General features: G+C 37.4%; 3 protein-coding genes across 6 annotated transcripts in view; 2 read left to right on the forward strand and 1 right to left on the reverse strand.

Moving 5' to 3' along the window:
- Positions 1–23,534, forward strand: LOC114206955 (calcium-activated potassium channel subunit beta-3). Its single transcript, XM_088025389.1, is given in 5 exon segments — positions 1–69; positions 11,310–11,501; positions 15,275–15,473; positions 20,144–20,167; positions 20,169–23,534. Coding segments are annotated over 5 exon segments (522 nt in total). The 5' UTR covers positions 1–7; the 3' UTR covers positions 20,214–23,534.
- On the forward strand, positions 16,303–17,006 carry LOC148165030 (calcium-activated potassium channel subunit beta-3-like). Its single transcript, XM_088018825.1, has 2 exons — positions 16,303–16,323; positions 16,613–17,006. The coding sequence occupies exons 1-2, from the start codon at positions 16,303–16,305 to the stop codon at positions 16,994–16,996; spliced, it is 405 nt and encodes a 134-aa protein (XP_087874951.1). The 3' UTR covers positions 16,997–17,006.
- Positions 22,747–26,967, reverse strand: part of PIK3CA (phosphatidylinositol-4,5-bisphosphate 3-kinase catalytic subunit alpha) — a 77,641-nt gene continuing 73,420 nt past the window's right edge. For all 4 annotated transcript variants that reach the window (XM_028100847.2, XM_088025387.1, XM_088025384.1 and 1 more), the window contains exon 21: positions 22,747–26,236. In XM_028100847.2, coding sequence (XP_027956648.1) covers positions 25,966–26,236 — 271 coding nt within the window. In that variant the 3' untranslated portion in view covers positions 22,747–25,965. The remainder of the gene's footprint in view (positions 26,237–26,967) is intronic.

Below are 26,967 nucleotides of genomic sequence, written 5' to 3' on the forward strand. Positions count from 1 at the left end.
TGGTCTCATGCAGCAGTTCAGCATCCCCGTTCAAATTACACTCCAGGGTGGCCGGCAGCATCAGGGGAGGTAAGTCACCACTAGAATCTCTCTTGCTGAATAAGTGGCTGAAGGGCGGCCATGACGAGTTGGCGGTTAGGTTTGGTCTTCATCCTCTGAGGGTGCCCACTTGCCATGCCTCCCAGGGGACCCTGGGGGCATCTTCCCCAGAAGTCCTGACATCAGGGGGCTGCAACCTTTCTTGTTGGTTTCCTCCTCCATTTGGCTTGCAAATTCCTGAAGGCCAGGGACCTTTTTTTTTTAACTCACCCGTGGTTCCCTGGCACTAGAACATGGCCCAGAACATGTTTGGTGCTCAGTAAATATCTCTTGGTTGAATGAAGGGTCGAGGACATTACCACCAGCATTTGGTTTCCCTGGTGAAGCATGCTTGGGCCCTGGAATCACAGGCCTGGATTCAAATCTCAGTTCCACCCCTTAACTAGCTATATGACTGTGGGAAAGTCATATAATCTCTGTTTGCCTCAACCCCTTGTCCATAAAGTGGGGGTAGTAATAGTCTCTCCATGCCTTAGCATTCCTTCTATGTACTACTGTCTACACTATTCCATTACCCTCTCTATTTTAACCATTTTTATTAACCATCCACGTCTACTCCTTAAGGAAGTGAGATAGGCTATCTTAAGGACCTTAAGGACCTCCCCAGAGGAATGCAAAACAAGAGGGCTGCGAGCCTTAAACAAAGCTACGGTCCTTCTGTCTGCTTCTGGGTTTGGGCTGGTGTTGTTGTCAGAACTGGACGCTGAAACTGAGAGAGGAGCCATGCCTGAGGGTGTTTGAGGAATAGAATATTAAAAGCTTGCCAGGGGGGCACATTCCTCAGCCAAGTTCGCACACTCTGTTTGGAAATGTGGATGGTTTGTTAGTGGCTCAAGTGGAGCTGGGAGCTGAGTTGTGGCAAGAGTAAAGACCACAGTGGTCATCACAGTACCCACTTCCATCATCTTGTGACGACACGCATGGGTATTTGAGAAACGAAGGAAAGTGAGATAGAGGGGTTTGGGCAGAGGTGAGGGTCAGAGGATGAAAACACAGACAGATCAAGGGGGAGAGAGACGCAAAAACACTTCTCTCCTTGAAAGGCACTAAATGCTTTTATGAAAAGACAATTAAAGCGAATTACTATATGGCAGAAGATCAAATGACGAACAGGCAAGGGAACAAGTTTTAATGCCCTGTTCATAACACAATTAACTAGATATAAGAGCAGTTGTGTTCTCCCCAAAGCAATACAGTCTCCCATTTTCACTGGTGAGATGCACAATTGGATTATTGCCCTTGCCTCTTGCTGAACTCGATGAACCATGCTGACTTTACTCAACCTCGTTTGCTGTTTCAAAAGAAGTTGTTAAACAATTTTGTAATTAAAAAATAGGAGGATAAAAATAATTACCCACCTCTCCTCTGTAACACAAACAAATTACAGGGAAATACGAATTTAACATCCCAGTGCTTAGAAGTTACATGCACGTGTGAAAGGAGTGCCAGACGAATTACCAAGCTTTGATGAACAGCAGTGTCTTTCTAAGGAACATTCCTTGACAAGTTAGAGTGTTGGAGGGAAAGGCTGCTGGTTTTGGCAGGGATCACAGCCAGAGGAGCATGTTCAAGCTTTTGAAATCGAGTTTGCCTGAGGCTAAGCCAGAAGGTGCCTGGAGCAATGTGTGCAAAAGGGCTGGTGGGAAAGTCAGTTCTGTCTGTGGGGAAGCCGCCGAAGGGGGTGGGTACTGCCTAGACTGTGAATAAAACATCTCCAGGTAACACATTGGTTGGAAGTGGAAATACATTTCTGGCAATAAGGAATAAAAATGCTATTCACTCATCTCACTGGTTAGAGAACAAAATTAGATCATTCTGAAACGCTTTGAGGTCCTTGGATGAAAGGTGCTCGTAAATACCACAAAGTTAATTACAGGGATGTTTATGGTCTCAGAAAACTGGAAAAACCCCAATATTCAACAATAAGGAAATAGGTAAGGAATTTATGGCATATCCAATTGATGGAATATTATGCAGCCAATAGAAGGGTCACAAAGAATTGCTCATGATATAAGAAAGGGCTTATTATGTTAAGTGAAAAGAGAAGATTAAAAAAACCCACTATATCCAGAATGATCTCATTCTATTTAAGACAATATAGAAGAGGGGAATAACTCAGTAAGTGAATAGAAATTATCTCTAAGTGGTAGAATTGTGGGTGATTTTTGTTCTCTTCTTTCGACTTTTCCACATCTTTCAAGTTTCATAACACGAGCATATAAAAAGTACATTACTCTCACGAATCCTTTGACATTTCTTGAGGCTTTCCTTATAGCTCGGTTTGTGGTTAGGTCTCATAACTGTTCCTTATATGTTTGAGAAGGATATATATTCTGTAGGGGACAGTATTCTATATTATCATTTAGATAAAGCCCATTACTTATTTTGCTCAAACCTTTTCCTCACTGACTTATCAGGTTGAGCTGTCAATTCCTGAGGGAGTATGCAAAAATTTCTCATTTGTCAGTGGATTTTGTTTATTTCTTCCTATAGTTCTTCAGTGAAGCAATGCTATTAGTTACGTATAAATTAGTATTGTTAGCTCTTTCAGGGGACTCTTTAATCAATAGCATTACTTTCTTTATTTCTAAGAGGCTTTTTAACTTGAAGTTTCACATCAGCTTGCTTTTCATTAGACTTTGCCTGACAAACTTCAACCTTTCTACATCTGCGTGCCTCGCGTGATTTCTCTCAGCATATGGACAATATTCCTGTCTTCTGGTTTCCATTCCTGTTATGGGGAAGTGAGATCTCAGCCGGTCATTCCTTTGAGGTTGATCTATCTTTTTCGGTGGTTGCTTTTAAGATTTTCTGTTGTGGGGTCTGTGCAATATCTCCGTGATGGGTCTAGGTGTGGGTTTCTTTTTATTTTATCCCACTGGGCTTCTGGAATCTGAGGACTGGGTTTTCATCAATTCTGAGATTTTATTATCTTTTTAAAATATTGCCTCTGACTTATTTCTCTTATTTCTGGAATTCTGAATAGACCTTACGTTAGATCTTTCCTATTTATTTTCCATGTTTCTTCACTTCCCTTTGGTATTTTCCATTACAGAAATCCTGTGTCTTATACTCTGGCTATATTGCAGGTCCATCTCTCTGTTTACTAATTATCTTTTTGGATGTTTCTAATCTACTGTTAAATCTGTCCATGGAGTTTTTATTTAAATTATTTTATTTTTCATTTCTAGAAATTATCATTGATTCTTTTAAATATTGGCCTGGTCATATTGCAGTCTTGCTCTTTTTGATATTTCTAATACTTTCTTTATTTCTTTAAACATATCACAGATACACTTTTATATACTGTCCAAATACCTGAAGTTTTTTGTGGATCTGAATCTGTTTTTTCTCACTCAAAGGCCCTTACTGTGTTTTATGACTTTTGAATGAGAACACATACTCCTTGAAACTTCACAGGATTCCTTTGGGGCCTAGATTCAGTAGATTGCCTTCTCATTTTGTTGAAGGTTTCCTTTTCTGTGCAGAAAGCTTTTAGTTTGATGTAGTCATGTTTGTTTATTTTTGCTTTTGTTTTCCTTGCTTTTGGAGTTAGATCCAGAAAAATATCATTAAGACCGAGACTAAAGAGCTTTCCACCTTTGGTTTCTTTTAGGAGTCTTATGGTTTCAGGTCTTACATTGAAGTTTTTAATCCATTTTGAGTTAATTTTTTTGTATATGGTGTAAAATGGTCCAGTTTCATTCTTATGCATGTAGCTGTCCTGTTTCCCAACACCGTTTACTGGGGAGACTGTCCTTTCCCCACTGTAGATTCTTGTCTCCTTTGTAATAAATTAATTGACCATATAAGCATGGGTTTATTTTTGGGCCCTCTATTTTGTTCCATTTATTTATGTGTCTGTTTTTATGCTAATAACTTTAGGTTTGCAGTATAGTTTGAAAGCAAGCAGTGTGATAACTCTAGTTTTGTTCTTCTTTCTCAAGATTGTTTTAGTTATTCTGGATCATTTGTGGTTCCACACAAATTTTAGAATTATTTGTCCTATTTCTGTGAAATATGTCATTGGAATTTTGATAGGGGTTGTCCTGAATCTCATTGCTTTGGGTTTTTGTGGACATTTTAACAATACTAATTCTTCTAATCCATGAGCACAAAATATCTTTCCATTTGTTTTTTCTTCAAGTTCTTTAGTCAATGTCTTATAGTTTTCAGAGTACAGGTCTTTCATCTCCTTGGTTAAATTTATTCCTAGGTATATTATTCTTTTTGTTGTGATTGTAAATGGGATTGTTTTCTTGATTTCTCTTTCTGATAGTTTGTTACTAGTGTATATAAACGCAACAAATTTTTGTATATTAATTTTGTATCCTGCAACTTTATTGAATACATTTAATAGATCTAAGAGTTTTTTTGTTGGTCTTTAGGGTTTTCTATATATACTGTCATGTCATCTGCAAATAGTGACAGATTTACTTCTTCCTCTCCAATTTGTATGCTTCTTATTTCTCTTTCTTGCCTAGTTGCTGTAGCTAGGACTTCTGATATTATGTTGAGTAGAAGTGGGCATCCTTGTTTTGTTCCTGATCTTAGAGAAAAAGCTTTCAGCTTTTCACCATTGAGTGTGATGTTGGCTGTGGGCTTATTGTATATAGCCTTAATTATGTTGAGGTACTTTCCCTCCATATCTACTTTGTTGAGAGTTTTTATCATAAATGGATTTTAAATTTTGCTGAATGCTTTTTCTGCATCTATTGAGATGATCATATGGTTTTTACCCTACGTTATTTAATGTGCTGTATCATACTGATTGATTTGCAGATGTAAAACCATCCTTGAATCCGTGGAATAAATCCCACTCAATCATGGTGCATCATCCTTTTAGTGTTTTGTTGAATTCAGTTTGCTAATGTTTTGCTGAGAATTTTTGCTTCTATGTTCATCAGGAATATTGGCCTATAATTTTCTTTTTTTGTGCCGTCCTTGTCTGGTTTTGGTATCAGGGTATTGCTGGCCTCCTAAAATGAGTTTGGAAATATTCCCTTCTCTTCAATGTTTTGGAAGAATTTGAGAAGGATAGGTATTAGATCTTTGAATGTGTCGTAGAATTCACCAGTGAAGCCCTCTGGCCCCAGACTTTTGTTTGCTGAGAGGGTTTTGATTGCTGTTTCAGTCTCTTTATTAGTAATTGGTCTATTCAGATATTTTATTTCTTCATGATTCAGTCTTGGAAGATTGTCAGTGTTTAAAAATTAATCCCTTTCTTATAGGTTGTCCAATTTGATGGCCTCTAATTGCTCACAGTAGTCTCTTATGATCCTTTGTATTTCCATAGAAACAGTTGTAACTTTTCTTCCATTTCTGATTTCATGTATTGGAGCCTTCTGTCTTTTTTTTTTTTTTTTTTTTGTAGCTAAAAGTTTGTCAATTTTGTTTATATTTTCAAAGAACCAGCTCTTATTTTCACTTATCTTTTTTATTATCTTTTAAAAAAAGATTTATTTATTTATTTATGTATTTTATTTATTTATTTTTAAAGATTTTATTTACTTATTTGACAGAGAGAGACACAGTGAGAGAGGGGACACAAGCAGAGGGAGTGGGAGAGGGAGAAGAAGGCTTCGCACTGAGCAGGGAGCCCAATGTGGGGCTCGATCCCAGGACCGCAAAATCATGACCTGAGCTGAAGGCAGACGTTTAACGACTGAGCCACCCAAGTGCCCCTATTTAATTTATTTTAGAAAGAGAGAGCACACGTAGTAGGGGAGGGTCAGAGGCAGAGGGAAAGAAATAATCTACAAGTAGACTCCCTGCTGAGCACAGAGCCCAATGTGGGGCTGGATCCCAGGACCCTGAGATCATGACCCAAGCCAAAACCAAGAATCTGCCGCTCAACTGACTGAGCCACCCAGGTGCCCCTTCTTTATTGTCTTTTTTGTCTCAAGTTTATTTATTTACACTCTGATCTTTATTATTTCCCTCCTTTTACAACTCTGGGCTTTGTCCTTCTTTTTCTATTTCCTTTAGGTATAAAATTAAATCGTTTGTTTCTTGTTTCTTGAGGTAGGCTGTATTTGCTATGAACTTCCATCTTAGAACTGCTTTGGCTGCATCCTGTTGATTTTGGTATGTCTTATTTCTGTTTTCATTTGTCTCTAGGTATTTTTTTATTTTTCCTTTCATTTATTCTATGATCTAGTAGTTATTCAATAACATGTTGTTTTATCTCCAAGTATTTGTAGTTATTTGTTTTCTTCTTTTATTAAATTCTAATTTCATACCATTGTGGTCAGAAAAGATGCTTGATATGATTCCAATCTTCTTGAATTTATTGAGACTTGTTTTGTGGCTTAACATGTGATCTGTCCTAGAGAATGTTCCATGTGCACTTGAGAAGAACGTATATTCTACTGCTTTTGGATGGAATGTTCTATATATGTATCTATTAAGTCCATGTGGTCTAATGTGTGGTGTAAGGCCAGTGTTTTCCTACTGATCTTCTGTCTGGATGATCTAGCCATCGATGTAAGTGGGGTATTAAATTCTTCTTTAAGTTAGGTTAAAGTTAAAGTCTTCTACTATTATATCATTGCTGCCAATTTCCCCTTTTTAGGTCTATTAATATTTGCCTTGTTTTAGTGCTCCTATGTTAGATGCAAATGCATTTATAAATGTTGTATCTTCTTACTGGATTGACCCCTTTATCATTATGTAGTGCTCCTTTCTGTCTTTCATTTCAGTCTTTGTTTTAAAGTTTATTTTGTCTGATATGAGTGTAGCTACAACAGCTTTCTTTTTATTTCCATTTGCATGGAATATCTTTTTCTGCCCCCCACTTTCAGTCTGTGTGTGTCCTTACTTTTGAAGCGAGTCTCTTGTAGGCAGTATATAGGTGTGTCTTGCTTTTTTTTTTTTTTTAACCCATACAGACACTCTGTATTGATTGGAGAATTTAGTATGTTTACACTTAAATTAATTATTGATAAGTGTGTACTTACTGCCATGCTGGTAATTGTTTTCTGGCTGTTTTTGTAGTTCTTCTCTGTTCCTTTCTTCTCTTTTTCTCTTCCTTTGTATTTTGATGATTTCCTTTAGTGTTGTGTTTAGATTCCCTTCTCTCTCTCTTTTTTTTTTGTGTGTGTATTTACTATCAGTTTTTGCTTTGTGGTTACTATGAGGGTCACATATAACATCTTAAATATATAAGTCAATTTTTAAAAATATTTTATTTATTCATTTGACAGACTGAGAGAGATAGAGAGATAGAGAGAGCACAAACAAGGGGAGTGGCAGGCAGGGGGCAAGGGAGAAGCAGGCTCTCTAGAGCCTGATGTGGGGCTCCATCCCAGGACACTGGGATCATGACTGTGACCGAAGGTAGAGGCTTAACTGATTGAGCCACCTGGGCACCCCCATAACAGTTGATTTTAAGCTGATAGCAACTTTAATTAAATTTGAACACATTCCAGAACTACTTTTTTACTCCCCTCTCCAGAGCTATTTTAAGTTTTTGATGTCACATTTTACATGTTTTTATTTTATGTATCTCTTAACTAATTTTATAGTGTTAGTTAATTTTACTACTTTGTAAGTGGTTAATTCACTAACTTTACTATATATTTACCTGTTCCAGTGAGATTTTTTTATTTTGTATGTTTTCTTGTTATTAATTTGTGCCATTTCTTTTCAGCTTAAAGAAATCCCTGTAACATTTCTTGTAAGACCAGTTTAGGAGTGATGTACTTCTTTAGCTTTTGCTTATGTGGCAAAGTTTTTATTTCTCCTTCAATTCTGAATGATAACCTTGCTGGGCAATATATTCATGGTTGGAATTTTTTTTTCTTTCAACATTTTGACTCCCTCCGGGCTTGCAGTTTCTGCTGAGAAATCTACTGATAGCCTTATGGGGTTTCCCCATGTACATAACAATTTGCTTTTCTCTTGCTGCTTTAAGATTTTCTCTTTACTGTGAACTTTGGACATTTTAATTATAATGTGTCTTGGTGTGGATCTCTTTGGGTTCATCTTATTTGGAACTCTCTGGACTTCCTAGAGCTGGATGTCTGTTTCCTTCCCTAGGGAGGTTTTCAGCTGTTATTTCTTCAGATAACTTTTCTGCCCCATTTTCTCTTTTTTCTCCTTTTGGGACCCCCCTATAATGTGAATGCTACTCTACTTGATGTTGGTCTCTTAAGTTGTCTTCATTTTTAAAAATTCTTTTCTTCTTTTTGCTGCTCTGTCAGGGTGAGTTTTATTGCTTTGTCTTCCAGCTTGCTGATGTGTTCTGTTTCATCCAGTTTGCTGTTGAGCCCCTTAAGTATATTCTTCAGTTCCATTATTATGTTATTCAGTTCTGTGACTTCTGTTTGGTACTTTCTTATAATTTCTCTCTGTTGAAGTTCTCACTGTGTTCACTCATTCTTCTCCTGAATTTGGTGAGCATCTTTATGACCATTACTTTGAATTCTTTATCAGGTAGATTACTCATCTCTTTTTCTGAGGTTTCATCTTATTTTTTTTTGTTTGTTTGTTTGTTTGTTTTGTTTTGTTTTTCATTTGGAAGGTGTTTCTTTGTTTCCTCATTTTGCTTGACTCTGTGTTGGATTCTATATTTTGGGCAAAGTAGCTCCTTCTCTCAGTCTTGAAGGAATGGCCTTGGGTAGGTGATGAATCTTCTCATTCACTCTTTCGCTAGCTCTTGGTTGTCTCTTTGTGGTTGTCTAAACTGCCCGATTTATTCTTTATGTGTCCCAGCTGTTGAGGGTATGTCAAGACCTGTTAGTGTTCCAAGGGGAGGAATTTCATTTAGCACTTAGCTTAAGGCTGATTGGAAGACCCTCAGACCCTCAGGCAGCAGCTGTAAAAGTATGCAAATATATACAGTCCCTTGGGGGCAATTGGAAAACTAGCTGACCTTTAGACTGGGTGATTTAGAGGTGTCTCCTAGATGAGAGTTGCAAAAATTAGGGCTCCAAACAAGTGTATAAGCTCCTTTCTGGGAGGTCTTATTGAGATATACCAAGACCAAGAGGGTGTGTAAGGATTGTGTCTCCCTGCTGATGTTCCCTGGGAGTGCCTTTTAGCCTCTAGATGTATGGGAAACCTGAAGCCTGTACTTCAGCCTGAAGCTCCAGGCTAAGTAAATAGGCCTTTTTTACAGGAAGATTGTGTGTTTTAGTCTGCTATCTGTGCATTGTCCTGGGGTGGGGGTGGAGGGTGGCCTGCCAAGAGCTCTTTCTAATTGTTACATTCTTGTGGAACTCAGGAACACCAGTGTCTTGGCCACCAGGGTCAGGTGATCAAAGATTGTCCCCTGTGTGGATGCTGTCCATGCACACTGAAATTATGCCAGTTTTGCATATCAACAATTATACTTGGGTTTATTAAATCAATATATTGCAAGTGCCAGAGAGACCTCATAATAAGTTTCATCATGCATGGATTGCATGAGTATCTTACAACCAACCTCCAGGATGACTTACAATATAAAGCAACTAAAGTCCAGTTTCAGAACATGAAGGAAAAGACAGGGTATTTGGTACTGGAAACCTACAAAATATCCAAATCTTATTTTATGGGTAAAACTCTTTATCATATTTGTTTATGAATTATAAAATGTACTGCCTCAAATTTCATTTAAAAAGTTGTTTTCCCTGCCCATTCTCTGAGGGTGGAAAGACAGAGGGTGAATAAAATATCAAAGGAGATTAAAAATCCTCAAACCACATCCTTGATTCGCAAAGTAATATTAACCCGGGAGTGCTGCCACCCTCTGAGGCTGGTGCTTCCCACTGCAGGCTCCTAGAACATCGAGGATTTCTTGACATTCCCCTCACTGTCTTTGAATTCTGAAGATGTTGTCTGGGAGAAAAGGAGCTAGGGAAAGGAAGGGGAAGGATGTGAGGTAAAGTATAAAATATACTTTTGGAAGAAAACAACTAGCAATTTCCTTTACAAGGTTTTTGCTCGGCTTTAAATTTTAGTAAGCTTTTTATGCAGTTTGATGGTGTCTGAGTTTCTACCATTATAACTGCATTTGTTTGGCTTAAGATTTTGTTAAGACTCTTAAAGTGGAAATACCTCTGGGACTCATATGCCTACTGAGCAAGGAACTGCAAATCAATGACATTGACCACAGGAAGTGGTGGGACTATGGCAAATTGGAGAAGACATGCCAGTCCATAGGGATAGCCTCTGCTTAGCTTGGCCAGCTATTCCTAGGCAGGAGTGTGGACCTTATGATTTTTTTCCCAAAAGTTAGTAATCAGCATTTTTATGAGAAATTTCACAATTTTTAAAGTGTTAGCAACTAATCCCACACTAAAAAAACACACAGAGAAGACCAACAAAACACATCTGTGGGCTGGATGCTGTCCATGGGTCAGCAGTTAGCAACTTTTGTTTTGGACTTGACTGTTCAGTGGACCCCCACTGTGAAAAAATAACTTATCACATCCTTTGCTGGTACAGAGTAGAAAGAGGGAGAGGAGACATGTAGGGCCACTCACACAGAGCTGTGAGGGAACAGAGAGGAGGAGAAGAGGGGCGAGGGGAGAGAAGACAGAAGTGAAACCTTCATTATTCTGAATGGACTGGCATGGGCCACCAAGCCCCACGGTAGATAAGCTGCCTTTCCATAAAAAAGAATAATATAAAAGAACAAGTCAAATCCTACTATTTCTGGATGTTAATTCTGAATCTGAACTTTTTGAGTCATTCTTTACATATGGAACTCATAAAAGATTGTAAAAATTATTTTCAGGGGGAATGTGCAGTATCCCTGACAGATAAGCAAGTTCATAGCACTTATTTACATAACACAAATGAAAACTACTTACAGGTAATTCTTTTCTAGTCCTTGATTAAACAGATCTCTAAAGACTTCCTCGGGCTCCCTGCTCAGTGGGGAGCCTGCTTCTCCCTCTTCCTCTGCCCTGCTGCTCCCCCTGCTTGTGCTCTCTCTCTGTCAAATAAATACATAAAATCTTTAAAAAAAATAAAGACTTCCTTACTGTTGCATTATATGTAAAAATATTACGTTAATTATATTTTATGACACATAATTTTAGCTTGTTTAGGTGGGCTTTTAATCAAGCTCTGAACATGGGATTTCATTGTGTTGTTCTGAACCTGATCACAACCCTCAGGTGGACGGCAAATGGAATCATCCCTCCACCCACCATGAGCTGGTAAATGTTCCCATTTCTCTATGAGCTTATTGAAATCTCTTCTTCCTACTTTCTCCAAAGGACAGCCTTTTCTGCCTCGGGGAGGAATAGAAATATAGACCACAATGATGGAGACCTCCCAGATGTGCACAAGAAGCTGCCCTCCAGTGCTGGAGAGGACCGAGCTATGCTGCTAGGGTTTGCAATGATGGGCTTCTCCGTCCTCATGTTCTTCTTGCTTGGGATCACCATCCTAAAGCCTTTCTTGCTCAGGTAAGAAGCAGAGAAAGGAGACCCAGAATTTTCAGTTTGGATCAGACCAAGCACAACGGTAGAGAAGAGGCTAGCTTTGGCTTCTTCAGCCCTCCTGATCATTGTCTAAGGGAAAATAGAATCACCTGTTTGTCTCTCAGTGCTGGCAGGAAGCGGGGTAAGAAAGCAGAAGATATTCCTTGGCCACTCCCCCTCTTCAATCTGAAAAATACTTTCAACAACTAATCCATACATTAGATATGTGTGTAGGTAATAAATTCTTCCTTTAACAAGCAGATATCAGGGGCATCTGGATGGCTCAGTCAGTTGAACGTCTACCTTCGGCTCAGATCATGATCCCAGAGTCCTGGGATCGAGCCCCACATTGGGCTCCCTGCTCAGTGGGGAGTCTGCTTCTCCCTCTCCCTCTGCCTGCCACTCCCCTGCTTGTGCTCACGCTTTCTCTCTCCATCAAATAAATAAATAAAATCTTTAAAAAACCCGAACAAGCAGATGTCACAGGGAATAGTTAATTTAAGTCTTTTACATGAGCACAATAAAAGTTATTTGAGTTTTTTGAGTTTGACAACATCTAGCACATAGTAGTTGCTCAATAAATATTAGTTTCCTTCCTTTTGTTTTAATTGGTTTCCTTATTAAATACATCTAATAACAATTATCATTTATCAAACATACTATATGCCAAAATATACCATATTTTATCCTATTTAAGTCTATAGCAAACCTATGATGGTAGCATTATCATTTTAATTTTCCTTTTATAAATAAGAAAGCTGAGACTCAGAAAGGCCAAGTAACTTGCCCAAGTTCACCTATCCAGTAAAGAACTTGCCTGTCATTTTGATATAACACTCCTTGCCTCCTAATACTTAAATGAAGTTTGCAGCAATAGGGAAGATGGGAGATTTCATTAGGGCAGGGGAGGAGCTCTTTAATTTTGGAGGATGGCTTACACAACATGGGGTACTTTCAGGGAGGGCAGTCTGGGTAGGGGAAAAGCAAGGGACACTTTCCCTTTGGTTAGCCAAAGAATGATAGAAAGTTGGGAGAATGGGGAGAGGGAGGCCTAGGAGTTCAGTGAAGAAAAAGGGTCATAGGATAGGAAATAGGTGGCCTGCTTTTGTTATTTATTGGATTCATCTTTTGCCATTCCTAAGTTACATTATTAGGGCAATAATGTGGAGCTCCATTGCTAGAGCACATAGTACCACTATTAGAAGTGCCCAGGAGATTTTTCCCTCTGCTATTAACACTGGGAGAATATGTTCTTCTTCTGATCAACCAGCTTTTATTCAGTGGACACCAGGAATCTTCTATGTAGTTGTATTTCCTTCATTGCTTTGGCTGCTAGGAAGCTCAGAGCCAAATTTGTGCCCCAGTTCTCATAACTTATGGTCTGCAGGATACATGATTGTACCTCACTCTTGATTTCTAGCTTTCTACTTCCCTTTCCTATTACTCCATTATATATATATATATATATATATATATATATGGGGGAGATCTGTATCTATATCTACCTATCTATCTAGCTACATTACACATACCTATGTAAACTGAATAAAGTGTGTGTGTGCTGGTCCAGGTCAGATTATTTTTAAAATGTGATAATTTGGGAGATGGTTCAAGGATACCTTCCACAACCTGATGCCAAACTGTGGCTTATATTTAAATTTTACTTTTCTAAGCATTTCTGGAAATTGTTTGCTTAAAGTAATTAAGTGGGTGCTTAAGAGTGATGCGTTCTCCACTGTCTCCTGCCTTGTGATCTTGTGGCACCTCACAGCCTGGTTTTGCTCCACAGAAGATGACCTGGGTAGCTCGTACCTGTCCCCACTCCCTTAGATTCTCATCTCTCAATCCAATTATGGACTTTGCCTGCTTGTAGATGCAGACACACAGTGTTATTGAAATAACACGCTCATGTTTTCAGCTGTAAATACATCCCTGGTTCTACTTGAGAGGCCTGGCCTGGTTCTTGTGCAGGGAATTCAGAGAGCTTAAGTTCTAACACAGATAAACAGGCAACTCTGAAGAATGATTTTAAGATACTTTGTCTAAATAAGTACAGAATTTAATTTTGTGAAAAAGCAAGCTAGTGTTAAACCTGTGAAAAGAACCTTATTTTCCATATTTGTATTTTCACTTGCCCCAAATTTTGTTCTTCTTAGGCTCCATCCAATGGTTTTTTTATGCCCTGGCCTTGAGATTATTTTAAATGACACTGTCTCCCAAGTTTATTAAAGAAAATGCTTACTCATGACCAAAGATCTCAATGGGAGTGCCGTGTGAACCTAGTTCCAATGAGGGTTTTCAAACACTGACTTTAGAATTTGCTAATCTCACTTCTTGTGTTTAAGTCGCCAGGAAATAAACACAGGGACCCACCTACATGTGTGAGGGTGCATGAGGAGCTGGTCCTGTACATTCAGTCAAGCATTTCCTCTCACATTCATTTACCCTTAGATTTGTCCTCTAATCATCTCATACATATCTGTCTTTTCAACACCACCACAAAATCTTCATGGGCAGGAATTTTGTCTACCATTTCTCATAGCACCTAGAACATTCCGTGTGTGTAGTACATGTGCAAATTCTCAAAGGAACGTTTTCCAAGTAAAACTTAATTCAATGTAACTTATTGAGCCTCTACTATGTGGGAGGCATGGTGCTTCATGCTTTGAGCAACATAAAGATGAATAGGATGTACCCCCTAGCCTCAAGGAACTTACTGATAGCAAAAACATAGTAAACTTTTTTTTTTTTAAGATTTTATTTATTTGACAGAGAGAGACACAGCAAGAGAGGGAACACAAGCAGGGCGAGTGGGAGAGGGAGAAGCAGGCTTCCCACTGAGCAGGGAGCCTGATGTGGGGCTCGATGACCTGAGCCGAAGGCCGACGCTTAATTAACAACTGAGCCACCCAGGTGCCCCAAAACATAGTAAACTTTTGAATGAGACATTCCTTCTATGATTTCTATTTGCTCTTTGAAAGTAGAGAGAGTACATGGAATTGTACATTGTTACTAGGCTATATTGACCAAGGGCCACATTGATTGTGGTTGGACCCCTTCCAAAGGCACATTTCCATCAGGACAGGCAAATGGGTACATCTTGAGATGATGAGGCATGAAAGAGGATGAGATTTCTGAGTACGTGGTTATAGTAATATCTGTCAAAGCATGGTTTGCCAAATACCTGCATCTTAAATACGGCTAAATATAGATTCTTGGGCTTCAACTCAGATCAACTGAACCCAAATCTCTAGGAGTGAAGCCATAGAATCCACAAATTCTTCACTCTTAACAAACTTGCTCAGGTGATTCTGAAGTTTGAAAACCATTGATCCAAGGGCTGGTGCGGTGAGAAATATGCCAAGAGGGTCATAATTGAGATGAAACTTAGCAATTTGCTGTTTATCCCCTTTCTCAATGTTCTCCATGTTCCCTAACCCTTATGTACCTTCTGTAATGGTTCTACATTACCTTGAAATAGACAAATGCCTTGGGTTATCACATTAGAAATATAAAACTAGGGGCCCCTGGGTGGCTCAGTTGGTTGAGCATTTGACTCTGGATTTCGGCTCAGATCATGATCTTGGGGTCTTGAGATGGAGCCCTGTATTAGGTTCTGCACTGGGCGTGGAGTCGGCTTGAGATTCTCTCTCCCCCTCTCCCTTTGCCCCTCTCTCTGCTTGCTCTCTCTTAAAAAAAGAGAGAAATATAAAACTAAATTTATAGAGGGTGAAGATATTTTTTTTTTCCAACTGAAGCACTCAGAGAGAAGAATCAAACTGCACTATCATCCACACTGATATCATGGATGACTGGATGGACTGTGCTTGCACCTGTGGTGTGGACTACCGAGGCCAGGGCAAGTACCCATGTCTTCAGGTGTTTGTGAACCTCACGCATTCAAGTCAGAAAGCTCTCCTACATTATAATGAAGAAGCTGTCCAGATAAACTCCAAGGTAATGTAAAGTTCATGTAATTAATAGCCCTCCTTCCTTGCCAGACTGTCCCCAGCGGAGTGCAGTCCCCGGGACCATCTCTGGGGATAAACCTTCCAGTGAATGCCTCTACGGTGGTCTAATCAGGACAAAGGAAGCTAAAAGCATTCTTGAGGAAAAAATGGGGTATATAGAATGGAAAGGAATTATTCCAATTTCACAAACTGGTGTCTAGAATTTACAGGCTAAGCCAGTGAACAGAGTCATTTGTGGGCAGTCTTACTTTTGGAGGTCCCACTCTCCATCATATCAAAAATGTTAAAATGTACTCACAACCCACCTTAAATCAAGTAAACAATTTTTCTTATCAAAGAAATTTAAAGGATTATAATTTTAATAGGTTACTAAATTGGTTCATATGTTTTTAGTGTGTATTTGTACCTAACTATGAAAGTTAGGTTGTATTAGATTAGTTGACATGCTATACTTTGTTGTCTTTACTTAGGCACTAATCCATCTGATGATTTCTGTTTTCTGTTTTGGATGCAATAATTTTTAAGGTCTCAAACATTTCTGTAGGCCCTAAGCCCAGTGCCATGAGTGCCTAGTGGATATGCTGAAAAACCTCAAGTTTTTTTGAAAAAAAAAAATCACCAGCTGACAGATCCCTTCACTGGTTCTGCCTTCCAGGAAACAAAACCTATGTAGGACCCCTCTCTGTGGGCCTAGGGCAGAAGCCACAACATGCTACCCTTTATGGAAAGATTTTACTATGGGAAATCAAGACAACTGGGCTAGAGGCATTCATAGGTGTTGAAAGCATGTGGTGAGTTCAATAGATATTTGTTGAATGGACAAAGACCGAGTGCCTGTATGTGGAGGGAGCATGGTCCTTATGAAGCTGGTCACTGCCTCTTCTGCAATGTCTGTATTTTAAAGAATTCCTTCCCACATTTCTGCTTAGTGCCTGGAAATGGCCATTTCACTTGGTGCCCTCCTGCCCACCCTTCCCCATGAGCTCTGCAACAGGTTTCATCACCTTCTGAGATTGAAACTCTCCACAGATAGCTTCAGTTTGAAGCTCTTTCAGAATTAAAACTGTTGTTTAAATGCTTGGTTTTGGGGACAGTGTCATCTTTCTTCCTCCTCTATATTCCTAGTGCTTTTACATACCCAAGTACCACCGAGACAGGAATGATTTGCTCAACAGTGCTCTGGACATAAAGGAATTCTTCGATCACAAAAATGGGACCCCCTTTTCATGTTTCTACAGTCCAGAGAGCCAGTCTGAAGATGTCATTCTCATAAAAAAGTACGACCAAATGGTTATCTTCCACTGTCTATTCTGGCCAACTCTGACTCTGGTAGGTGGTGCCCTGATTGTTGGCATGGTGAAATTAACACAGTACCTGTCTCTACTGTGTGAGAAATATAGCACTACACACAGAGATGAGGTAGGTGGCAAAGTACCTTATATGGAACAGGATCGATTCAAATTGTGGAGTGTGGGGAGGAGCCAAGAAAGGGGCAGAGAAATCTTATGATGGTGGCCAGATTAATCGAGCATTTTTGGCCTTTGGATGCTTGGCAATTTTTGCACCTGAGGACCTAATGATGCCTGCTTACAGACTAACCATGTAGAGGCAATTCAAATTAAGTATGATATTTCACATGGGAAACATTTTTAAAAAACCTCATTACGTATTCCATCTATTCTATAAATACACACAAATTTTCCTCTACCCCACATTTCTTTCCATGTGAGCCAAGGCAGCACTTTTGTTCCCTCATGGCAGCATGGGCTCCAGGTAGCTGTGCTTGATCTAATTTCGGCTCTCATGGAACCCGTAGGTGTGGAGTACATGATGAGGGCATCTACCTACTGACCACTGAACAACCAGCCTCGCTGTCGGGAACAGAGTTCACATCAAAATATTTCTCAAAACAATCTTAGTGAAGAGCAAGTCATTCACTGTTGGGAAGAGAATAATCTGGTAATTTCAAAAAAATGTCGGCCTACCATTCTACCTCCCCATTCATGATAAAGGCAGAAAGCCGCTGCCTAGCAAATTCACTAAGTTTAGAGCTATTCATACTTAACCTTGCCATGTACCATGTAATTTTGCTTTCAGCCACATTTTTCTAGTTAATTATGCTTTCCATAAGCTCATTTTATTCTTTGTGCACATTCTGGTGGGAGTGGGAGAGACAGCCAGAAATGTGAAGCAGGGAGAGGCTGTACTGGATGGAATTTAACATTCATGTCAGATGATCCGCACTGTAGACAAGTCCCACGTGGATAGTCAGCAAATGTCCGTACTTTAATTAATGACTCAACGTGGTTATTAACTAATGAATGTCACAAGGCTCTCCCAACAAGTGCTTTCCAGAGTAAGCTGAATAGGAGCTGAAAACAGAGTTTGTTCTGAAAACCTATGTGCCTTAAAGTATCTTTAAATTTCACTACAAAGTCATACATCACGGACTAGAAAGAATGAGACTTTTGAAGCAACTTCTATATGCAGATGTAATCAAAACAGAAATTTTGCTTCTAAGTCAATTATGCCTTTTCGCAGTGAATTTCAAGTCAAAAATGACTAAATAGACTGGATAATTAGAGCAATATTAACTTGACAAGTAATGAACAATTTTGGTGCTTTCTCCTCTTTCGAGTGTGGAATGGTAGAAAAAAACATGTGTCTCAAAGGATTTTATGTGAATTCGTAGGCCATAATTACAACTTTTCAGATATGTATCCTTGGGCAATTCAGCTGAACTGAAATGAAGGTTCAAGCCTTTCTCTTCTCATTTAGAAAATGAGGATAATCTCTTCCTTCATGGGGTTAAGGAATAAACAAGGTAGAGTACGTAAAACATCTCGCTCAATTTCTGGCGTCTAGTAAAAGTGCTCAAAAATGTTAGTAGATAAAAAATTGTTTGCTAAGTTTCAATATTCAGCCAGCCTTATCCCTCTTTTGGGTATATACCCAAAGGAAATGGAATCAGTACCTCCAAGAGATAATCTGCACTCCCCAGTTCAGTGGAGCATCATTGACAATAGCCGAGATATGTGTCCATCAACAGATGAATAAATTGTGATCTTACACACACACACACACACACACACACACAGGTATGTATCTACATACAATGGAATATGATTCAGACTTAAAAAAGGAGATCCTGCCATTTGCAACGACGTGGACAAACCCAGAGGGCATTATGCTAAGTAAGTCAGACACAGAAAGAAAAAAACCTGCATTTCACTTATATGTGGAATCCAAAAATGTCAAAGACATAGAAGCGGAGTAGGATGGTGCTTATTGGTCTTGGGGAAATGGGGAGATAATTAAAGTGTACAGACTTTGTCATAAGATGAGTAAGTCTAGAGATCTCAAGTGCAGCATGAAGACGATGGCAATACTACTATCTTGAGTACTGGAAATTTGCTATGAAAGTAGATTTCAGGTGGTCTCATCACACAGATATACACATACAAAAGGTAACTAGGTGAGGAGATGACACATTGATTAGCTTGACTATAATTATTCACATGAATATCAAATCATACCATACATCTTAAATATATACAATTCTTATTAAAAAATAAAATTCAGTCAGCCTTGGTACCTTTCATTGGACAGCTGGTTATAGGGGCTAGTGTAGGGAGCTGGAGAAGAGGATTCCTTCCCACCTTCTCTTGGCTAAATATAATATACATTTAAGGTCCAGAACATGCCGTTTAAGAGGTTGCAGTAAATTATTTTGTATACCAAAGACTTTCCTGAAATAAAATAGATGTATGCATACATATTTTAAATCATTTTGCAAATTGAGAGTCTATAGATTACTTAAGGGCACATCTTAGTCCATTTCTTAGTTTGATAAGCATCTAACAACATGCAATTCTTGGGATTTTTCTAACAAATTCAAAACCACTGATTTAAAACCTAAAAAGTGAAAGTGTGAAACTTAAAAGTGTTTCAATTACTACAGTTTTCCACTCACAGAGTGCGGCTACTTGGTTCATCCCCTAATCTCATCTCAGGAAAGAGAGAGATTACGCTTGGAGAAGAAAGTCAATTTAGAACAATGTTAACTTAAAGTCACGCAAACCATTTGGCAAAGAAACAAAATTTAAGCTATTACTTGCTGTTAATTGCTTAGAAGTACAAAGTATCAATGCCCACATGTATTACTGGTCCAAGAAAAGCCCAGACTCCCCTTTTGCAAGGTTTATGATAACTGAAAGCAAAACCAGTTTGCTTCTAGCCTAATCTCACTTACAGGTTCTGGTCTTGAACAGACTTCTGTCTGCATATAGACATACACATTCATACGTTTATGTGTATACATATATATTTGCTTGTAATACAAACACATAATTCCTTATGCTTAAAGGAAGTTAAAATTCCAACAGATATTTCTCTCAATATTCATCACTTTACTGGGGTAGAAAAATTGGCTTTTAAGGCATAATAGTTTCAGGTTTTCAATCAACTATTCTTAGTCATTATTGGTAAGAACTCAAGTTCAGCTAAATTCTGATTATTAGCAACACTGATTTGCTTTTAAGTATTCAAAAAAAGGCAAAATATAATTATCACATTTTTTTTGGTTTAAAATACATAGTACACTAAGGATTGTTTGGACACAAGTCATTTTTTTCTTTTTCTTTTTTTAATAAACAGCGTGAGGTTACAGACTGCAAAGTTAAAAGAAAAGCAGACATTGACAGTTTCTGATGAGCACAAACAGTAAGTGCAGTCACAGGCCAAACTTCTTGCTAGGAACAGCAAGACTGGGAAGCGGTCTTAAATTTAGTGACACTGTATTATTCTATATTCTCAGTACAATAACACATGCATCTTGCTGTGTCAAATACTTTTGGGGCCATCATTAAAAGAACATTTAAAAACATTTTTCTCCTAATGAATGCATTATACCATAGGACTTCAATTCATAGAATGACAAAATAGAGAAATAGATTTGCTACAATAAAAGGGTCCAAAAAAGGGTGGTGGGGGCTTCTTCTGGAAGCTTCCAAAGTCAACATTTTATGTGTTACTAGTCTTCTTTTGGTAGTGCCACATTCCCCAAGATATTAAAGTGTTAGGTTCCAAAAGGATATATTCTTTTAGATTTTATTCAACCCAATTAAGCCCAAGGACTAAGTCACATTGAAGCTATTAATTGTATTTGAAACAGGTTCCATAGCCAAAAACATTTCTAGAAACCACATGAAGTCCAAGCTCTCCAACCACTCTTTGGAACAAAAATTAAAACTGATAAGGGGCTTTTTCTTATGAAACTGATAGATCATGACTACATTTGGAAATTCATACTAGAATTAAGTTTAGTCTTATTAAAGATATTTTGAGAAAATATAAAACAATGAAAGTTTTCTGCCTCCTTGCTTACTCAGAAGGAGGAACAAAAATAAGAATCACCTAAAAATATACATGGCTCTTAGCATAACCACAAAATTATTGTAGTGACAGATTAAATAAGGTTTCAGATAGATTTATAGACTTAACTGGCTTACAAAATGCATTAAAAAAAACCTTTCCATACTTACCAACATGAAGAATGGAGTCTACTGCTGGTAGTGAAAATCAGTTACCTAAACTACACTAAATGTACAATGGACTGATTCCCCCCCAACCCCCCACCCCCTACTAAAACTCGTATGTAGTTGTGTAAAAATTAAGTCAGAAAATTTCCTTATGGCTCGTAACTGTCACTTTATGCTAACTAGCATGGCTGTAATATTAACATGTCTAAAACTAAGGAAAAGGAATGGCGCTTCATGAATAAAAAGGAAGTGTGAAACCTTAATCAAGTGGAATACTCGGATGAAATAAGCTTATTTAAAAACTAACATCCCAACTTGGGAAACTCCTAATGAGTTCTAAACACTTTTGAACTTTAGAACCTGATGTTTACACCTTTTATAAAAATTTTATAAAAGATGCCTCTTGACTAGGGCTAGCAAGCAGTGTGTACACAAATAGAAATGTGTGCAAATATACACACACTAATTTCACTAATAATAAAGAAAAGAGAACACAACTAATTTCGAATGCCGAATTCAAGAACCTAGTACCATAAGCCTTTTCCATGGCTGGAGCAATGATTAAATTTTAACTGAAAATTTTTCTCAAGTCTCCAGTGCCATTAAAAATAAGGCATGCCAACTCTTGACTTTTTATAAGTCTAAACTACAGTGCTCTGGAAATTTCTGTAACATAAGAGCCTGAAGCACTGAATTGTGACTCATTTTTTTTTCTTATTAACCTTCTGAGGTAGAGTTACCAATCCAATTTTATCAGGACCATAGTTATCTTGAGCTAAACCCCATAATCTTTTCAGAAAGTGAAAGTAACTTTTGAAAGAAAAGAAAAAAAGGCTTCCCAGGCCATGGCACATAAAATACACTTATAATTTTAATGTAATAATTAAAAAATAAAAATGGTTTGTGTTTATATTTTAAAAAAACAGCCCAGCTGTATTACTCTGTCACCAAGAATTGCTATCTGAGGATCCTGTCAGTGCTGAGTTTTATAGTTCAGCCTTCACAATCCCATCCCTGATGAACAGTTAGTTCCCTCATGGTATGCACAATATACTCACAACTTTCGGCCTTCTCTTAGAAGGCTCCATCTAAGGCTTCCCTTAGAAGTGCCCCTTCTGAGCAGGATGGATATGAAGAATGTGATTCATTCAAACAACTCCTCCCTGTTCTACTCCCTCCTTCAACATTCCCCTCTTCTCAAAAACATCTGAAGTATGAAGTTGTTTTTAAATAGTAGAAGCACCACAATCCATTAACACCACATATGGTCTTTAAACTGAAATATTTTAGGGATGTCTTGGACATCAAAATTGATTTCAAGGTGGATTCTGAGTGTGTGGGTCCAGCCCAGGTCTGCAGTTTGTGCAGACACAAACAAAAGAAAGTTAAAACATTCAGAAAAAGGTAACCTGCTGGCTTAAAAATAATGCTGGAAATCCAATTTTTTCAAAGAGTTGGCAAGCATGGGCTATTGGTCAGAATATGAGTTATATGGATTTACAAAATCATTAAGAAACAAATCCAAGTTTATGTGCTGTGAGATAGGCTGCTCATAATTTTTTTATAATGCTAAATCTCTCAATTTTTGATGGAAAAAGAATACAGATGGACTGTGTTTTACCTATGTGAAAATCACCAATCCATTGAAAGTAAAATCCAAGAGGGTATATACATTCTAATCAAGTCATTGATTATTTTCCTGATTAATAAGAACTACACTTTACACAAAATACTTTATCAGCAGCTGTTTTCATCAAAAAAAACCAATATTCATAGTTTCACAGTTGAAAAAATTACACATTAAAATATTTTACAATTCATTGTATATTCACCAGGTTCCCATTTCCTAAAGGGCTTGTAATATAAAGCAGATTAGAAGGGAAAACCTCAAAGTTGATTCCTTTGACACTGAGTTTTACAGAAGACACTAAGAACCACAGAAAGCTTAGGTTCTATCATAAAATAGTGACCAAATTCCATTCTTCTTTAAAAAATCCAATTAGAAACATCTTTTTTAAAAACCAAATTCTACAATGATTAACAGATTTCAAATTAACAGCAGTCTAAAAATCTTCAAAATAAATGATTTTTGTATACTGAGAATATGATAAAAAGTTAAAACATGATTTTCAGATTATATCTTAGTAGAATGTGTTTAAAATTAGGTTTTATTTTCTATAAACCTACTTGGTTTTTCTTTTTTTCCTCCAAAATAGTCACTGAAGGAACTATTTCTCAGGTGACCAAATGAAACCATAAAGTCAATAGTTACACCACATTCAATGACAAGGATGGTTGGCCACAGGAACTGACCAATCCATGGGAAGTGATAGGACTCTGAAGTACCTGGAAACGGCTTACCACTGACTTGACAGCCTAGTCACCCCATGTAGCATTCAATTTTTGATTCTTTGCCTTCTGAGCACTACCTGACCCCTTTTTCTTATTTCTAATGTTGTTTGCTTAAACTCTGCTTGGATTCTTTTAAAATTTGCTTTGCTTTTAGCTAGATCACTTAATCTACATTCTTTGTAAAATTTGTCTACACCTCTTCAAATAGAATTAACTTGGTTGTAATAACTGTTGAAAATAAATGTAAAGGATAAATAAGCTATGTGGCTGTGTTTTAATCGTGGAGAGGTCTCAGGGGAAGAGGACTAGCTGGACTGATGTGAGACATGCAAAAATCATGTAAATTTTGTGCAAGGAAGCTCAAAGCTTTTTTGGCACTCGGGTAAATGCTGTTCTCTCTTAAATCTTCAGTTTCCACCATCAGAGTTTCAGATTTGTACCATTTCATTAAGTTTTCCTGTAATTAATCCCTGATATAGAAAAGACTGGGATGTTAGTATGTTATTAACTGAATATATCTAAAAGGCACAAAATGTTAAAGAAGTTTTAATAAGTTATGAAATCTACATCTGCAAAAGAATCTATTTGGCTTCCTGCTTAAAATGGGAGTTTAAATTCTTAACTATTCCAAGACAGTTTACAGAAATAAGTTCCCTAAATCTTCAAATTTATTTTTCTCGTTGGCAATATTATATACATGCTTTAGTGAAGTACCTAAGTCTCCAATAATTAGGCCCTTTAAGGGCTCTAAAATAGCCAAATATTAAGAGTATTTGTATTAGAGTCCCTTGTTTACTATTCAAGACTTCTATTATAGGTAACTGATTTCATAAATGAATATCGTTTAAGTGATGCTGTCTAGAGTATATAATGTGCACTTTTTATAGAGTTTTGTAGTCCAATAGTATGCCTAATCTAGAAAACTGTCAGTAAATTATTGCACTTTTTCTGGTGTGGCACCTGGACATTTGCTAAAGCTACTTCCTAGGGCATTAATCATTCATTTCAAATACTGAGTAAAATATCAGATTCTAGAGTGATGACTAGCATTAGCCCCTACACCTTGGGTTAATGTTTTCCAAAGTGTTTAAGAATGTATCCTGCACTCAAATGCAATTTAATAAAGTTGGACAGTGAGCCCTAATAGCTTGGAAATGGGACATGATCTTAAAATGGTTTAAGGTCCTACTTTTATTATCCAGATATTGCATAAATAGCCTAAAAAGGTAAAAAGTTCATGGTTTCTATTCCCCCATACTATAAAGTATTATTCATGAGCATACCTTGGTAGAAGGGTTGAAGCAATCAGGAAGATACTCTATATTGTGTTAATTTTGGTAACTAGTTTCCTGACTGAGGCATTATCGACTATAAAAGAAGATGGAAAATGGGGGAGTCATATGAAAACAGAAAGAAATAAAACGAAAGAGGATGAACTTTAATCTGTTTTCCTTATGCAGTTATACACTAGTCACTGGTATAAATGGGATAGTGCCTGAGCCTCACCCACAGACCAAGAGGAAAGCTGACCATGCTGCTACGAACAATAAAAAATTTGGGGTGCAAAACAATGCATGACTATGGGACAGATCATGTAAATAAAGAATATATATTAATGATAGTTTCTATAATATAAATAGCCTTTAATAAAAAAAATAATCTTTTTAATAACATTAATACTCACTTCTATTTTCTGGAAACATGCATGAAAAATGTATTCAATTCAATTGCAAAAGGAGAAAAAAAAAAATCAACCTACGGTGAATACTGTACAATTCTGGAGCAAGAACTAGTCCTGCTCATTCTTTCTCTCTGATGATTATTGTACTTTGTGGGAGCCCAGAATTTCTCTGGGAAAGAAGAATCAGATTCTTGTAAATACTGCCCAAAAACACCACCTTATAACAGGTCTCATTTGTGACTGCTTCCAAAACTTTGCAGATAAGACCCCAAAGCATCAAAAGGTTTGATTTATTAAAAAGGAAAAGTCTCTGGTGAAATCTCAAGAGTCCCTTCCACCCCAAGCATTTTTTCTTCATTAAACAAGGAGTCAAAAAACCCACTTCAAACTATAAATTGAACAGCAATGGAAAAATAAGAAATCTTCATTGTTTTCTAATCTCAATGTAATTTAACACCAAACTTCAGTTTCCTTGGACCTAATGCAATAATAGACTTTGTTGTGTCCACAATTTCAAAACATAGAACATTTGCAAGACAAAAAAAGAACATCATTCTTTTTCCTTCTCCATCATTTCTATATATTTTGGGGTTTTTTTGTTTTGTTTTCTTTTTTAAAAAAAGATACAAACAATCTTCAAAGTTTACCTTTTTGGACTTAAGGCATAACATGAAATTGCGCATTATTCTAAAGCTTAATTTTGAAATGAACTAGTTTAGTGCTCTCAAACCCTGTTTGCGTTTACATTATTTAAATTATATAGTATTTTATTTCTGTTCTTGTGTAAATTCTAATGCTGTTCATGGATTGTGCAATTCCTATGCAATCAGTCTTTGCCTGTTGACAGTTATTAACAGTGCAGTACAGAATCCAGATAATGAGCTTTCGGTTTCTCAGTTATCATTTCAGTTCAAAGCATGCTGCTTAATTGTGTGGAAGATCCAATCCATTTTTGTTGTCCAGCCACCATGATGTGCATCATTCATTTGTTTCATGAAATATTCCAAAGCCTCTTGTTCAGTTTTATCTAAAGCTAGGGTCTTTCGAATGTATGCGATATCATCAAAAGATTGTAGTTCTGGCATTCCAGAGCCAAGCATCATTGAGAAAAGATTTATGAAGAGATTGGCATGCTGCCGAATAGCTAGATAAGCCTTGTAACACATCTCCTGAAACCTATAAGTAACAAGAATAGTTTGATCAGTATGGAGCAAATGGGGTTAGTACCTTCAGGTCTCTGCTCAAATGTCACATCATTAGAGAGGCCTTCTTGGGCAAACCTATAAAAAACAGCCTTCCTCTCCCACTTCCCTTACCAACACTTTCTGTTCTCTTTACCCCATGCTAGAATGTAAACTCCGTTAGTCCATAAGGATTCCGTTTACTTCTTTATCACCAGCACCTTAGGATAATGCCTGGTACGTCAGCAGTTTACTAAGGATTTATTAAATGTAAGAACTGGTCCATACTAAAGCCTTTACGATTTAGGCTAGGGCCAGGACAGAGTTGCAGATAAAATGGAATTTTATACAAGGTTTCTGAAAGTACTTTAGGTTTAAGATAGACTGACTATATACCAGAAAGCAGTCAGAAAAATTATAAATAAATGTGGTAATTACAGCTGATTGATTTCCTCAAATTGCAGGACTAAAAAATATTGTCTTAAGCACTATACATTATTTATCAGTATAGAGAAGGTGCAGTCCAATTATTTAAACAGCAGTAAATAAAAACCTTTAATATATTAAGAAGTCTAAGAATCACTTTCTTAGACCTTAAACCATTTCAGGCCTTCATTAATAAATTGGTTTTTCTTTCCATTTTTCTTCATAGCATTATAAATAAATACAATAAAACAAGAATAAATAAATACATTAAAATGCTCAGGCCAGAATGTTAATAAAACA

This window comes from Eumetopias jubatus, unplaced genomic scaffold (genome assembly GCF_037043125.1).
Source record: "Eumetopias jubatus isolate StellerSeaLion01/CBP00866 unplaced genomic scaffold, mEumJub1_p1.0 scaffold_1, whole genome shotgun sequence".
Classification (NCBI taxonomy): Eukaryota; Metazoa; Chordata; class Mammalia; order Carnivora; family Otariidae; genus Eumetopias; species Eumetopias jubatus.